Genomic DNA, 13,079 nt, shown 5'->3' with positions numbered 1-13,079 from the left:
CGGCCCCGCCGCGGCCCGGCCCGCGCGCCGCCGCCGCCGCCGCCGCCAATTCATCACCTGTCAGGGATCACTCGCGGGGTCACGGGCGGAATGGACACAGCTGTGAGAACAAAACCCGGGAAAGAAAGGCGAACGCTCCCCATTGCGCCAGATGTGCAGGGAGGACCTTGAGACGCGCCCCCCGCCCCCGCAGGCTCCTCCCGCCCCCCGGCGCATCACGCGGGGGTGGCAAAGGCGGCCTGGCCAGCGCGGAGCTCCCGGCCCGGAGCTGCTTCTGATTACCGCGAGGGGCCCGGACGCGAGAGCCGCCGCGGGGCCTGCCCTAGAGGCGGAGTGAGTGAGTCCTGGAGCCAGGCTGGGGGACCTTACGGGCCGGTCTGTCGCTGCCACGGGGTGGGGGCGTCCCGGTGGGGAGTCGAGGGGGACCGCACCAACACCCACCAGCGGAAGCCCTGCACACCTTCCCACCGCCCGCGGATCTAGCCCTCCCTCTAGCTGGGGCCGTTTGAACTTTGGAGGCCTCAAATACAAACCCACCCAAGCCACCAATTGACAGATTTTGACTTGCCTTTAAACCCACTTCGAAAATGCTCCGACACGATTTTCCCCCACGAAAGCAGTTTTTAAGGTGATTTCATATTGGGCGTGCTGAAACAGACACACTAGTAACTTAGGCCTTGTTTAAATCATTAACTTATACAGCTTCGTAATCCCCTTTAAATGATCTTTAAATGAATGTAAAACTGGGTAGCGTGCCAGTAGAATCGAATTCAACACAGCCAGGCAGACTGGACTCTGACATGGCAGCTAAAGAAAGAAACACCAGAAAACTTTCACCATATTTAGCCATTTTACTACATCAGGGTACAAAAATGATCATGGGAGAAGGCACTGCCTTAATCAACTTTGCAAAGTGTAAAGTGAAACCGCACAATGCTCATTACCGCCCAGCCCAGAGCCTGGCTGTGGGGATAATGAGGCTGGCACGGATGTTAACATACGGTGTCCTTGGAAAAAGCTAGGAATGCGTCAGTATCGAAGAGCTGCAATGTCCAAGAATCATAAGTAATAATTTGAGAATCCCAAAGATGTTTGTTTACATTGGCTATTATTGTAAAATAGTCAAAGTATAACATCATGAACCAAAATAGTGTCAAAACAAAATCTGTTCCACTGTGGCACGTATGTGACAGAAACACATGCACACAAAGTACATCAAAAGGCTCGAACTGTGGGAGGACTCGGATAGTAAATCACTTCCAGACTTAATATCAGAAGAGATACGGTGCGTCCAACGCTGTCAGGGACAGAGTCGCAGGCAGCATTGCCTGGCCTTGGGAAGGCCCTCCGCAAACTTCTGGCTGGACAGGAAACAGTTTACCTCCTTCCTTCAAACTGAGGGGGCTGAATTTCAGGAAGGTGAGCTCCACCTCAGTGCCACCCACTCTGCCTCCCTGGAGAGGCGTCATGGGGCGCATAGCTGTCACGTGACGGTCAGAGACTGCTGGCCCCACCAGCTGAGAAATTAATCATTAATTGAAGGAAAAAACAGTTTCCCCATTATCGAGCTTTTCTTTCAGCCTCTAGGCCTGCCCCTTCTGCTTTCTGAAATGCAAAGGAGGTAGAGATTGAGGCAGAAAGTAAATAAGATTTGAATATTGCCTTTCCTGGGGTTTTCTAGCTCATTGTTTTCTGGAGCAAATATCTTCAAAAACAAGAAACTGACATACTGTGGTCAAGACAGAATTCTAGATAAGCTACAATTATGTGAAAATTAAGTATTTGAGTAAATAGCTGCAAACTTTTTAAAACTTAGACTGAAAGAACGAGTTCTTAAAGATTTTCAGCCAAAAAAAAAAAAAAGCCTTGAACCTGTATTCAGTACTAGTGCTGAAAAGATTCCAAACCTCATATATGACAGAATATTTTTTTTCCTTAGTGTGAAGATGTCTATCAATGGCTAGGGCCACCTATCTGTCACAAAGCTTTGGAACTCCTCTAGGTGTTGGAATGTGACACCAGAAATCACAATTAGTGCATAATCACATTACTTTGCCACCTACACGGAAGGGCACAGACTGGCAGCCTTTCAAGGGCAGTGTATGTAAATGTAGTTTCAATATGCAAATTCTCCTAATTATTTCCGATTAATACGATCATTATAATAGCCCTGCCTCCTTCTTGAAAAGGAACCCTGAAAGCGCCCTGCCTGTGAGAGCTCCTTAGCGACTGGCGAGGTTGGGCATGGTTTCCAATAAGTACTCATTTTCTTGAGTTTACAGTAATGCCTCCCGCGCTGCTCCGGGTTGCAAAAGCCCACACTAAGCCTGTCGTCGAATGCGTGCGTGGGTGGTTTGTTTGTGTTAACATAACTTTTCCTTATCTGAAGAGACGAACTCACTCTACAAACGTGACTCTTCAGTGACAACCTAATTTGCGTTTTCACTTTCTTCTGAAATGCTTTCTATCTTTCCCCACGCTCTCCCTCCGATGGGTTGCAGTGAACTGTGGCTTCCCCCCTACGGTGCTGAAGTCGCCCGTGTAGCTGTGATTTTAGAGCTGCCGACAGCTCCAAGGTGTGCAGGGCTTGGTCTGGGAACACCCCCAAGGCAAGGGTCCCGCCGCGCGCTTGGAATTAGAATTAAGAATGCACATTTAGGCGCCCAGGGTCTGCCCCCTTCTCCCTCCTCCTTCCCCTCCCCCTTCCCCTCCCCCATCTTCCCTTCTCTGCCTCCTCTCCCTCCTCTCGCCTGTCTCCTCCCCGCTCCCCGCCCGCCGCTCCCCGCCCCCCGCCCGCCGCTCCCCGCCCCCCGCCCGCCGCTCCCCGCTCCTTGCTCCCCGCTCCTTGCTCCCCGCCAGCCCCGCACTTACTGTACTGTACTCTATTTACCACCCCAGCTGGGCTCGCGCCCCGCCCACCCCGCGGGGATTGGCTGCGAACGCGGAAGAACCAAGCCCACGCCCCGCGCCCGCGCTCACCAATGGAAGCGCCCGCTCGTCTTGATAGACGTGCCACCTTCCGCCAATGGGGACGAAGGGAAGCCCGAGCGTGTGGCCCCGGCGAGTGCGAATAAAAGCCGCCCCGCCGGGCTCGGGCTTCATTCTGAGCCGAGCCCAGTGCCAAGCGCAGCTAGCTCAGCAGGCGGCAGCGGCGGCCTGAGCTTCAGGGCAGCCAGCTCCCTCCCGGTCTCGCCTTCCCTCGCGGTCAGCATGAAAGCCTTCAGTCCCGTGAGGTCCGTTAGGAAAAACAGCCTGTCGGACCACAGCCTGGGCATCTCCCGGAGCAAGACCCCGGTGGACGACCCGATGAGCCTGCTATACAACATGAACGACTGCTACTCCAAGCTCAAGGAGCTGGTGCCTAGCATCCCCCAGAACAAGAAGGTGAGCAAGATGGAAATCCTGCAGCACGTCATCGACTACATCTTGGACCTGCAGATCGCCCTGGACTCGCATCCCACTATTGTCAGCCTGCATCACCAGAGACCCGGGCAGAACCAGGCGTCCAGGACGCCGCTGACCACCCTCAACACGGACATCAGCATCCTGTCCTTGCAGGTAAGACCTGCTCCGGGGTCCCCGCCCCGCCGCCGCACACTCCCGCGGTCGTCTGGGCTGTCACTAGGAGATCCGTAGCCCAGACGATGACTTTCGCATGAGCTATTTAACTTTATTTTCTTCAGAATCTGCTGTAGATTGAGCTGTGCGTGAAATTGCTAGTAAGTTCTGACATGTTAATGCGTCTGTCTTTAAATCTGAATTGTTACCATAAACGTGTTTAATGGAACTTGCTGGTCTGTGGACTACTTCAAAAAAAAACCCTTTCTACTTAACATTGTCTTAACCTCGTACTCTTTATCCTCTTTCTTTCCAGGCTTCTGAATTCCCTTCTGAGTTAATGTCAAATGACAGCAAAGCACTGTGTGGCTGAATAAGCGGTGAGTGTTTGCTTGTGCCACCCGTGGGTAAACTGCCCCTCGGTGTGTGTGCGCGCGCGCGCATGTGTTTTTGCTTGTGTATCTATAAAATGTCTGATTTGGTAAATGCATGCTTACCTCGCGGTGTTACCCGTACTACATTGTCTCACTAGACATGAAGGAGCTTGTAGCTCTGGGTGCTCGAGATCACAGAACATTTTCCTTTAAAAGGAAATGATGCCAGTAACTTACTACGAAGGCGGCCGAGGAACGTGTGTATTGGCTTTGTAGCAAATGTAATGCCCTGGCTCTTCCTACGAGTCCTCTGGTACTATGAGGTACTAACCTCCACTGTAATTAATCTTATCGCCACAAATTCCATAGTGATCCTCCTTCCCTAAAACTATAGTCCTCTGGGATTCTCTGGGCTAGTTGAGGATTGCTACCCTGTGCCTTAAACGCTGTGATGTGGGATCCCAGACTTCCCTATCTGTTAACTAAAGGGCTGTTTTCAATCAAATAATTGTTACAAGAAGCAGACTGGCGCCTGTAGCACTGCTGTTGGAGATCCAAATAGGAGATTGGGTTGGGAAGTTTTTCCCTTGAGTCTCTGCTATTTTAATGTTTAATTTGCGCTGTCGAGGCGAGTGTGTGTGTTGCATCTGGACGCCAGGGTTTGCCCAATCTTTGAGTGTTTGGTTAAATGTTCAAACTGTGGCTTCCTCCCGGCGCCAGTCGCCCGCCTCTGCCCTTAGGTTACATTCTCTTAAACATGCCTTTCTCCCCCACTCTTTTGCAGGTGTTCATGATTTCTTTTATTCTTTGCACAACAACAACAAACAACAACAACAAATTCACAGAATCTTTTAAGTGCTGAACTTATTTTTCAACCATTTCACAAGGAGGACAAGTTGAATGGACCTTTTTAAAAAGAAAAAAAAATGGAAGGAAAACTAAGAATGATCATCTTCCCAGGGTGTTCTCTTACTTGGACTGTGATATTCGTTATTTATGAAAAAGACTTTTAAATGCCCTTTCTACAGTTGGAAGGTTTTCTTTATATACTATTCCCACCATGGGGAGCGAAAACGTTAAAATCACAAGGAATTGCCCAATCTAAGCAGACTTTGCCTTTTTTCAAAGGTGGAGCGTGAATACCAGAAGGATCCAGTATTCAGTCACTTAAATGAAGTCTTTTGGTCAGAAATTACCTTTTTGACACGAGCCTACTGAATGCTGTGTATATATTTATATATAAATATATCTATTTGAGTGAAACCTTGTGAACTCTTTAATTAGAGTTTTCTTGTATAGTGGCAGAGATGTCTATTTCTGCATTCAAAAGTGTAATGATGTACTTATTCATGCTAAACTTTTTATAAAAGTTTAGTTGTAAACTTAACCCTTTTATACAAAATAAATCAAGTGTGTTTATTGAATGGTGATTGCCTGCTTTATTTCAGAGGACCAGTGCTTTGATTTTTATTATGCTATGTTATAACTGAACCCAAATAAATACAAGTTCAAATTTATGTAGACTGTATAAGATTATAATAAAACATGTCTGAAGTCAATACCTGAATTCCGAGTGGTTTTTAAGATCTCTGGCATTCACTAGCTCTTTTCTCTCTCTGTCTCCCCCTCTCGGCCCCCCCCGACACACACATATTGTTTTCTTTATCCCCTTCTTCATCCCCCCACCAGCAGCACCCCTGAAGCCTTTACTTGTGTACAGAGAATCTTATCAGATGTGTGGTAAGGCAGAGGGCTGAGTTGACAGAGACTGGGGAGGCTTTGAGCACAGAAGTGCCTCTGAGTTCTTAAGAGAAAGCTTGGTTCTGTGCCTTAGGGCTGAGTTTAAAGCCAAGAATGAGTTGTGGTTGAGTCTGGAAGTGTGGAAGCACTACCTGTCTGAGCGTTAAGACGCTTCTCTAGAGTAAATGAAAGTTAATCAGGAGAAGAAAAGAGGCCGTACAGAATTCAGAACATGATCTCAGGTTTAAGGGAAGGCAGAAACACCCGAGGGTTACTGTTTGCCCAGGGAACTAAGCTGTCACCTGGCCCCGGGCTCCTGATGCCTCCTTGGCTTCGCCTGCGTCCACACCTGTAGCCCCCCCCACGCCACCCACCCCCAGGCCTCCGGAGACGGGGCTGGGCCGGGCGCATTTTCCCGGACTTTTCAATCGTCCTCAGCCTTGACGGCCGCCCTGGACTGGAAGGAAGAGGCAGCGGGCAGAAGCCTTTCCAAGCCAAAGACCGCGAGTGGCCACGTGCTCAAAACTGGTCTGCGTTTTCAGTCCCGGGGCGCGAGGTGGGCTGGGAGGCTCTGGAAGGCGGGTCCCAGGTGGACGCGAACCGGGGGAGGAAGGGATCCGGGCGGGGCAGCAGCTCACCTGGGGCGGAACAGGTGTTCGGGCGGCGCCACCGAGGAGGAGTCCGCGCGTCTCCCCGCCCTGACCCCCGATCGCTCCCCGCGGGCGCTGGCGCTGGAGGAGGGCGGGGGCCGTGGAGCCGCGGCCGCCCGGATCGCCCTGCGGACCCGCGCCGGGGACTGGGCTCTGCCGGGGCCAGCGCGGGGCGGTCGTGTGGTTGATCATCATACCCGGAGGATGCCCTGAGGGCCGTAGGGGCGGCTTCCCTGTCGCAGGCTACCCGCGGACCTGGCCCCCAGGTCCCCGACACCTGTCGCCAGCCGCGGCCCCGGCCGACCTCTGCGCGGCGGGGAGGGAAGCGCGCTCTGGTCCCAACCCGACCCCCGCCTCGCCTCCGGGAGAGGCGCAGACGCCGGCCGCACGCTCGCCCCCCAGCCACGGGGACCCGCGCGTAGTCCGCTCGGACGGCCCTGGGGAGCGTCCCCGGACGGAAGCAGTGCGGGCGGGACTGTGGGGCGGCCCGGGCCCTTTCGAGCCCCTGCCAGGCACCGCTGGCGACGTTGGCCCCGGGACCCCTGGAGCCGCAGCCAAGGCGCAGCGGCCCCTCTCGGAGGCGACTTCCCGCGGCGCCAGTCGCGCTGCCCGACTCCAGCCGTGGAGCCCGGGCGCCACCTACTGGCCGGCACGAGGACGGCGGCTCGCGCGCGGGGCCTGGTGGGCCTGGGGCCCGGGCACTGGGAACCCGAGGACCAATCCGTAGGGCGGAGGAGGTCCTGGGAGAAAACGCCAGGGAGTGCGGCCTTTCCAAATGAGTGCTGCTCCAGCATGTGTACAGCCGTTGCCACGTGTGGATCTCATGTAATCTTGACTACTGCATAGCATAGACAGGATCCCCTTTTGCAAATTAGTAGTTGCTGCCAACCTCTATGCTAGGTGCTTTCCCAGAGATTTTTAAAAAGATCAGACAGGATCCTGGTCTCAAAGAGACCATGCTTGGATTGTGGGGATAAATGAATTGTGAAGTCACATGAAAGCCAGAATGCTTTCCCTTCTCTTTCCTGGACGTTTTGTTAAATTTTGTTTTAATTTTTCTGAACTGCTTAATGACTATTAACCAAGAACGCCAGTGTTAGTTAAAGCAGTGGGAGGTGGGAGTCGGCCTCCTTTTCTTATTCCAAATCCTAATGAGAATCGATCACATTTCTTCCATTTAGTAGGATGTGACTGTAGGCTTTTGTTGTAATAGATACTGTTTCTCAATTTTTGGAAGAGCCTTTCAATTGCTAGGCTTGTTGGAAGGGTTTTTTTTTTTTTTTTTGAGAATTTTAAATCATAATTCGTGAGTCAATTGGTAAAATACTTTTGACTGCATTTACTGATATTATTTTTGTCTGGTGGATTACACTGATATTTCTGATACTGAACTAGCCATGCATTTCTGAAATAACTCCTACGTGAACATCATATATTATTACTTTTTATATCCACCGTGGATTCTGTTAGCCAATATTTTATTTTTGAAAATGAAATGGAACTGTGATTTACTTTCTTGTATTGTCTGTAACTGGTTTTTGAATCAAGATCACACTAACCTCAAACAATAAATGTACAGGTCAGTTTACATTTAATTTTAGCGTTCAAAGCCATGGGTGCATCCCTGAAGGTCGGCTAACGTGTAGTCTGTCTATTTCAGAGGTGAGCATTGAGTAGCCAACGGCACACAACCAGGCAGTGGGCAGATGAACTCAGTCCAGCGCTTTTTCAGGAACATAAAAAGGACTTTCAAGTAGAGGGTGAAGATGTAGACTCTAATAGAAAATAATATTCTTGTCAATAAGGAGCTGCTTTATAGAGCTTTTAAAATCCACAGCCAATAATTTGTGCGGCTCTCTGCAGGGCAGGTGCAGAGCCATCCCAATCCCCTTCAGCTTGACACCCCATACATCCTTCCAATTTTTGATGCATTTTGCTACTGGAAAAGGGGCTTCAGACTTTCAGTGTCTTTCTGGATGCTGATCCAGAAAAGGTGTTGGATGTTTTTCTATTTCATCATAAAGATACTTTGAAGACCAGGGGCAGTGGCTCACGCCTGTAATCCCAGCACTTTGGGAGGCCAAGGTGGGTGCATCGCTTGAGCCCTGGAGTTCAAGACCAGCCTGGGCAACATGGCAAAACCCCATCTCTACTAAAAATACAAAAGTTAGTTGGGTGTGGTAGTGCACGCCTGTAGTCCCAGCTACTCAGGAGGCTGAGGTGGGAGGATCTCTTGAGCCCAGGAGGTCAAGGCTGCATGATTGTGCCACTGCACTGCAGCCTGAGTGACAAAGCGAGACCCTGTCTCAGAAAACTAATTAATTAATTTAATTAAAGATAATTTGAGTCAGAGGCAGCATAAGTTGAGAAGCTCAATAACATGTGTTTTGTTTATTGCTGACTAAAGTAGGCACTATGAGGAGCACCGCCTGAGACTGTAAGGAAGGAAGGAAGGAGATTTTCCAGAGGCCCTGAAGGAAGATGCAACAGAAGGACAGTGGGAAGAGCATGCACACATTTGTGGCAGTCCTGAGTGAGGGCACCAATCCCAGTAAACTAGGGCACTGGCCAAACAGGAATTACAGACAAGTTTTTACAACCCTGTGAAGCAGGGCGTTGAAACTGATACTACCACCCAGGATCCTGGAAGGCCTGAAATCTCCGTTATAGATTAGAAAAAAATAATACTCATTAGCTCAGGAAGATCATAAGGAAGCTTGTGTGTGAACCTGAGCTCAAGAGGGAAATGAAAATCTCCTCTGAAAATTTTTACCCATAAACATGCCCTTATGGGCAATGGAGATTCAAATATGTACTACCCACTTGGTTTGAGAAATTTTGATGCTGAGAAATTAACACAAAAATGGGTTTCTGGCTGGTGATACCCCTGGAGTGCTTGGAAGTGGCACATGCAAAGCTTCTCTGGAGAGAAAATTTCTCAATACAGACTACACAGAATTCTCACATTTTCATGGTTGGGTGAAAGTCAGTTTATAATTCAAAAATTTTAAAAACACTGAAAACAATTTACCATGAGAGAATCAGTAGCTAAAATGAAGAGAAAGATTAGAAACAAAAGATCTAAAATGGCTATAAAGTAAGCACAACTAAGATGATTAAAGAAATTTAAAAATTAAGCAAGAACATAAAAAATCACAATATACAGTATTATATATAAAAGAATAGGCAGATTTGAAAACAACATCAAAGTGCTTACATATAGTTATTGAAATTGAAAACTCAATGAAAATGTTAAAACCCAGATTAAAAACTACTGGAGAGAGAATTAATGAACTGGGAGATGAACCTGAAGAAATTACCCAGAATGAGCACAGAGAGATAAAGATAAGATAAATATGAACTCAAGGTAAGAGACAGAAAGGATAGAGAGAGAAGCTCCAACAAGTATGGCAGACTGTATCAACTGGTTGTGGCAGCAGAAGGGAATCTGTCACAGTAAACATTCAAGCAACTTGAATGTTAGATATATCTTCTCTTAAAGGCTTCTAGTTAAGCTAATATTCTGCACATATACATGTTTTGTTTGGTTTCAGACAGGGTCTCTCTGTCACCCAGGCTGGAGTGCAGTGGCATTGATCACAGCTCACTGCAGCCTCAGCCTCCCTGGGCTCAGTTGATCCTCTCACCTCAGCCTCCTAAGTAGCTGGGACTACAGGTGTGCACCACCACGCCTGGCTAATTTTTTCTATTTTTTTGTAGAGACAGGATCTCACCATGTTACCCAGGTGGTCTCAAACTCCTGGGCTCAAGCATTCCTCCTGCCTTGGCCTCCCAAAATGCTGGGATTACAGGTTTGAGTCACTGCACCCAGCCCACATATACATGTTTTAAAAATTAAGATGAAAAAATCCAACACAATTAGAAATAGGAAAACAGTAGCAATAGAGTTCACAGATAATCAACAGCCTGTAAGCATACAAAAAGATGGCCAATTTCACCCATAATAAGACAAGTGCAAATGAAAAACTATATAACAATTCTCACCCAACAAATGGGCAAAAATCCAAAAGTTTGACAATATACTCTGTTGACAAGACTGTGAGGGAAACAATCTTGTATATTGTTGATGATAAAATACTCTGACCCCTCTAAAGAGGAATGTGGTGATATCTAGCAAAATCGCATATGCATTTACTCTTTAACCCAGCTTTCTCCCTCCTAGAAATCTACCCCAAGGTTACATTGCAAAAATATGTAATACTGTATGCACCAGGTTAATAGATTTGGCATTGTTTTTAATAGCAAATGACTAGAAACAACCCAAATGTGGGACCGTTTGGAAAAGCTCTAGTATACTAATACATGGTGATGTAATGTAAAGAGGAGATCTTTATATACAGATATGGGCTTTCCAGGACAAAGCGTCAAGTGAAGAATGCCTAATACAGAACAGTGTATATGGTGTGCTAGCTTTTGTATGAGAAGGAAGGTGTAATAGTAACACATAGATTCATATTTGTTTATATTTTCAGAGAAATGAAATGGAAGAAAAAACTAAAATTAATAAAAATGGTTATTGATGGGAGAGGCTAAAATAGAGTAGAGGAAGCAATGTTAGAAAGGGAGTGTAGTATTTCTGAATGTATATTCCATGTCAATCTTTCACTTACTGGGTTTACTAAACTTTGACGATCATTGTCTAAATCGACTACTCCTTTAGTTATCACATTACAGTGCATACATTCATCATTAGAAATTGCAGCATGGTGGCCAGGCGTGGTGGCTCACACCTGTAATCCTAACACGTTGGGAGACTGAGGTGGGTAGATTGCCTGAGCTCAGGAGTTCAAGAGCAGCCTGGGCAACACGGTAAAACCCTGTCTCTAATAAAATACAAAAAAAAAAAATTAGCCCCCGGGCATGGCAGTGTGAGCCTGTAATCTCAGCTACTCGGAAGGCTGAGACAGGAGAATCACTTGAACCCAGGAGGCAGAGGTTGCAGTGAGCTGAGATCGCACCATTGCACTCCAGCCTGGGCAACAGAGAAAGACTCCGTGACTTTCTAACTCTTTCAATTATGGTTATCTGAAATCCAGCTCATACTGGAAAGTCAGGAAAATGCTTAATTATTTCTCTTTAATTCTCCATTTTTACAATTATATTGTATTAAATGTGGTATTTCTGAATGTATATTGTCATATGGTTTTGACTGAGATATGTAAATACTTTTTACAAATTACATTTAAAAAACAATATGTAAGTAGAAAAAAATGACAACAAATGGACCTAATTACGTCTCAAGTTAGTAACATATGCACACAGAGGAAAAATGACGCCAACTGACCTTCGACAGTTTCACTGTATATTCCCAGTGGATCTATTCTAAGGACAAAAAGAACTGCAAAGAAATCATAAACTTCCTTTAGTAGCCACATCGCTAGTAATAATATTGGTATTGTTATTTTTGAACTATTATATGTATATTGTAGGATAAGCAAAGAAGTAATTATACTAATGTCATTAGGAACCAAGATTTTCAGTGTAAGAGAAATGAAACATCAGCATAACGTTCAAGAAGTAAAAGCTCTGAAATCTTATATTTGAACTGAAAATATCAATTTAAATGCATGTTTCTTCTTTTTAAAAATATATTTTTATAGCTTTCCACTGAAAATGCCAGAAGCAATGACAACCAGGTGATAATAAGCACCCGCTTACACCAGTTTGTACGATCCAGTACCACTCACCACTAAAAGGAACCAGAGTTTTTTGGAGAAATGGCTGATTCCCGATCTAGGACAGGAAGTAAGACTAAAAATAAAGAGGAGACAAAAATAAAGCAAAAACGCTTTGGATACCAATGGAGGTTTCTAGGGCACCAGCACATTCTAAAAATGGAGAATTAAAGAGAAATAATTAAGCATTTTCCTGCCTTTCCAGTACGAGCTGGATTTCAGATAACCACGATTGCAAGAGTTAGAGAGTCACCATGTTGAATCCCTAAAGATGACTGTAGTCACTGTAATGTGGTAACTAAAGTAGTAATTGATTTAGACCATGATCTTCAAAGTTTAGTAAACTCATAAATTGTAAGGTTGATGAGAAATTTTGTAATAGAATAATCAGCCTGTTAATAAAGAAATGATCACCTGAACCCACTGATCAATCTCCAGAAAACCAATCAACTGGCCATGAGGTGCCTCCCGATGGGACATGATCGACGTCAGCGACACTTCCTGTGAAGTATTCTTAGGGAAAAGAAGAGTAAAAATTCAATCTGGGGTAGCATCAATCCCTGAGACCTAACTTCTTGTCAATGGGAAACAGGAGAGAGCAAGCGAAATGGGATCGCAGGAAGTGTTCAGACAAACCCGGAACAGGGCATCCTTGGACAACCAGCCCAACCTTTCCAACAAGCCGATGACGAAGATGCAGAGGCCAAGCACCGAAAACACTTAAAATACCATCACCACATGCAATGGATGGGCTTTGTCTGGATCCTGAAACTCTAAAGGGACTTTTTTTTTTTTTTTTAGATTGCTGGGGAAATTTGAGTGAGGGGTGGGTATTATATAATAGTGAAGATTTTGTTTCCTTAGGTGTGAAATTGGTATTTTTGAGATGCATACTGAAGTTTGTAAGGATAAATGACATAATATATAATTGCTTTAAAATCCTCCAGAAAAAGAAAAAGGGAGTAGGGCTGGATGAGCCAGATATAGTGAAATGCTGCCGCTGTCACCACTGAGTGACAGGCACATAGGTGTCCTCCGTTCACTCCTTTTGCATATGTTTG

At 46.6% G+C, this 13,079-nt stretch overlaps 1 protein-coding gene across 1 annotated transcript; it reads left to right on the top strand.

Annotated features, from left to right (window-relative positions):
* Positions 1 to 907: 907 nt before the first annotated feature.
* Positions 908 to 5,491, top strand: ID2 (inhibitor of DNA binding 2). The gene is made up of 3 exons (XM_055377453.2): positions 908 to 3,558; positions 3,875 to 3,938; positions 4,717 to 5,491. Exons 1-2 carry the CDS (start codon positions 2,458 to 2,460, stop codon positions 3,929 to 3,931), a joined length of 1,158 nt encoding a protein of 385 aa, XP_055233428.2. The 5' UTR covers positions 908 to 2,457; the 3' UTR covers positions 3,932 to 3,938; positions 4,717 to 5,491.
* Positions 5,492 to 13,079: the final 7,588 nt, after the last annotated feature.

Source organism: Gorilla gorilla, chromosome 12 (assembly GCF_029281585.2).
Source record: "Gorilla gorilla gorilla isolate KB3781 chromosome 12, NHGRI_mGorGor1-v2.1_pri, whole genome shotgun sequence".
Lineage (NCBI taxonomy): Eukaryota > Metazoa > Chordata > Mammalia > Primates > Hominidae > Gorilla > Gorilla gorilla.
This window is presented reverse-complemented; position numbering and strand designations above follow the sequence as displayed.

Coding starts and splice junctions, on each gene's coding strand:
- ID2 (XM_055377453.2), top strand. CDS start 2,458: ATGCTTTCTATCTTTCCCCACGCTCTCCCTCCGATGGGTTGCAGTGAA. Junction 3,559..3,874: donor TCAGCATCCTGTCCTTGCAG/GTAAGACCTGCT, acceptor CTTTCTTTCCAG/GCTTCTGAATTCCCTTCTGA.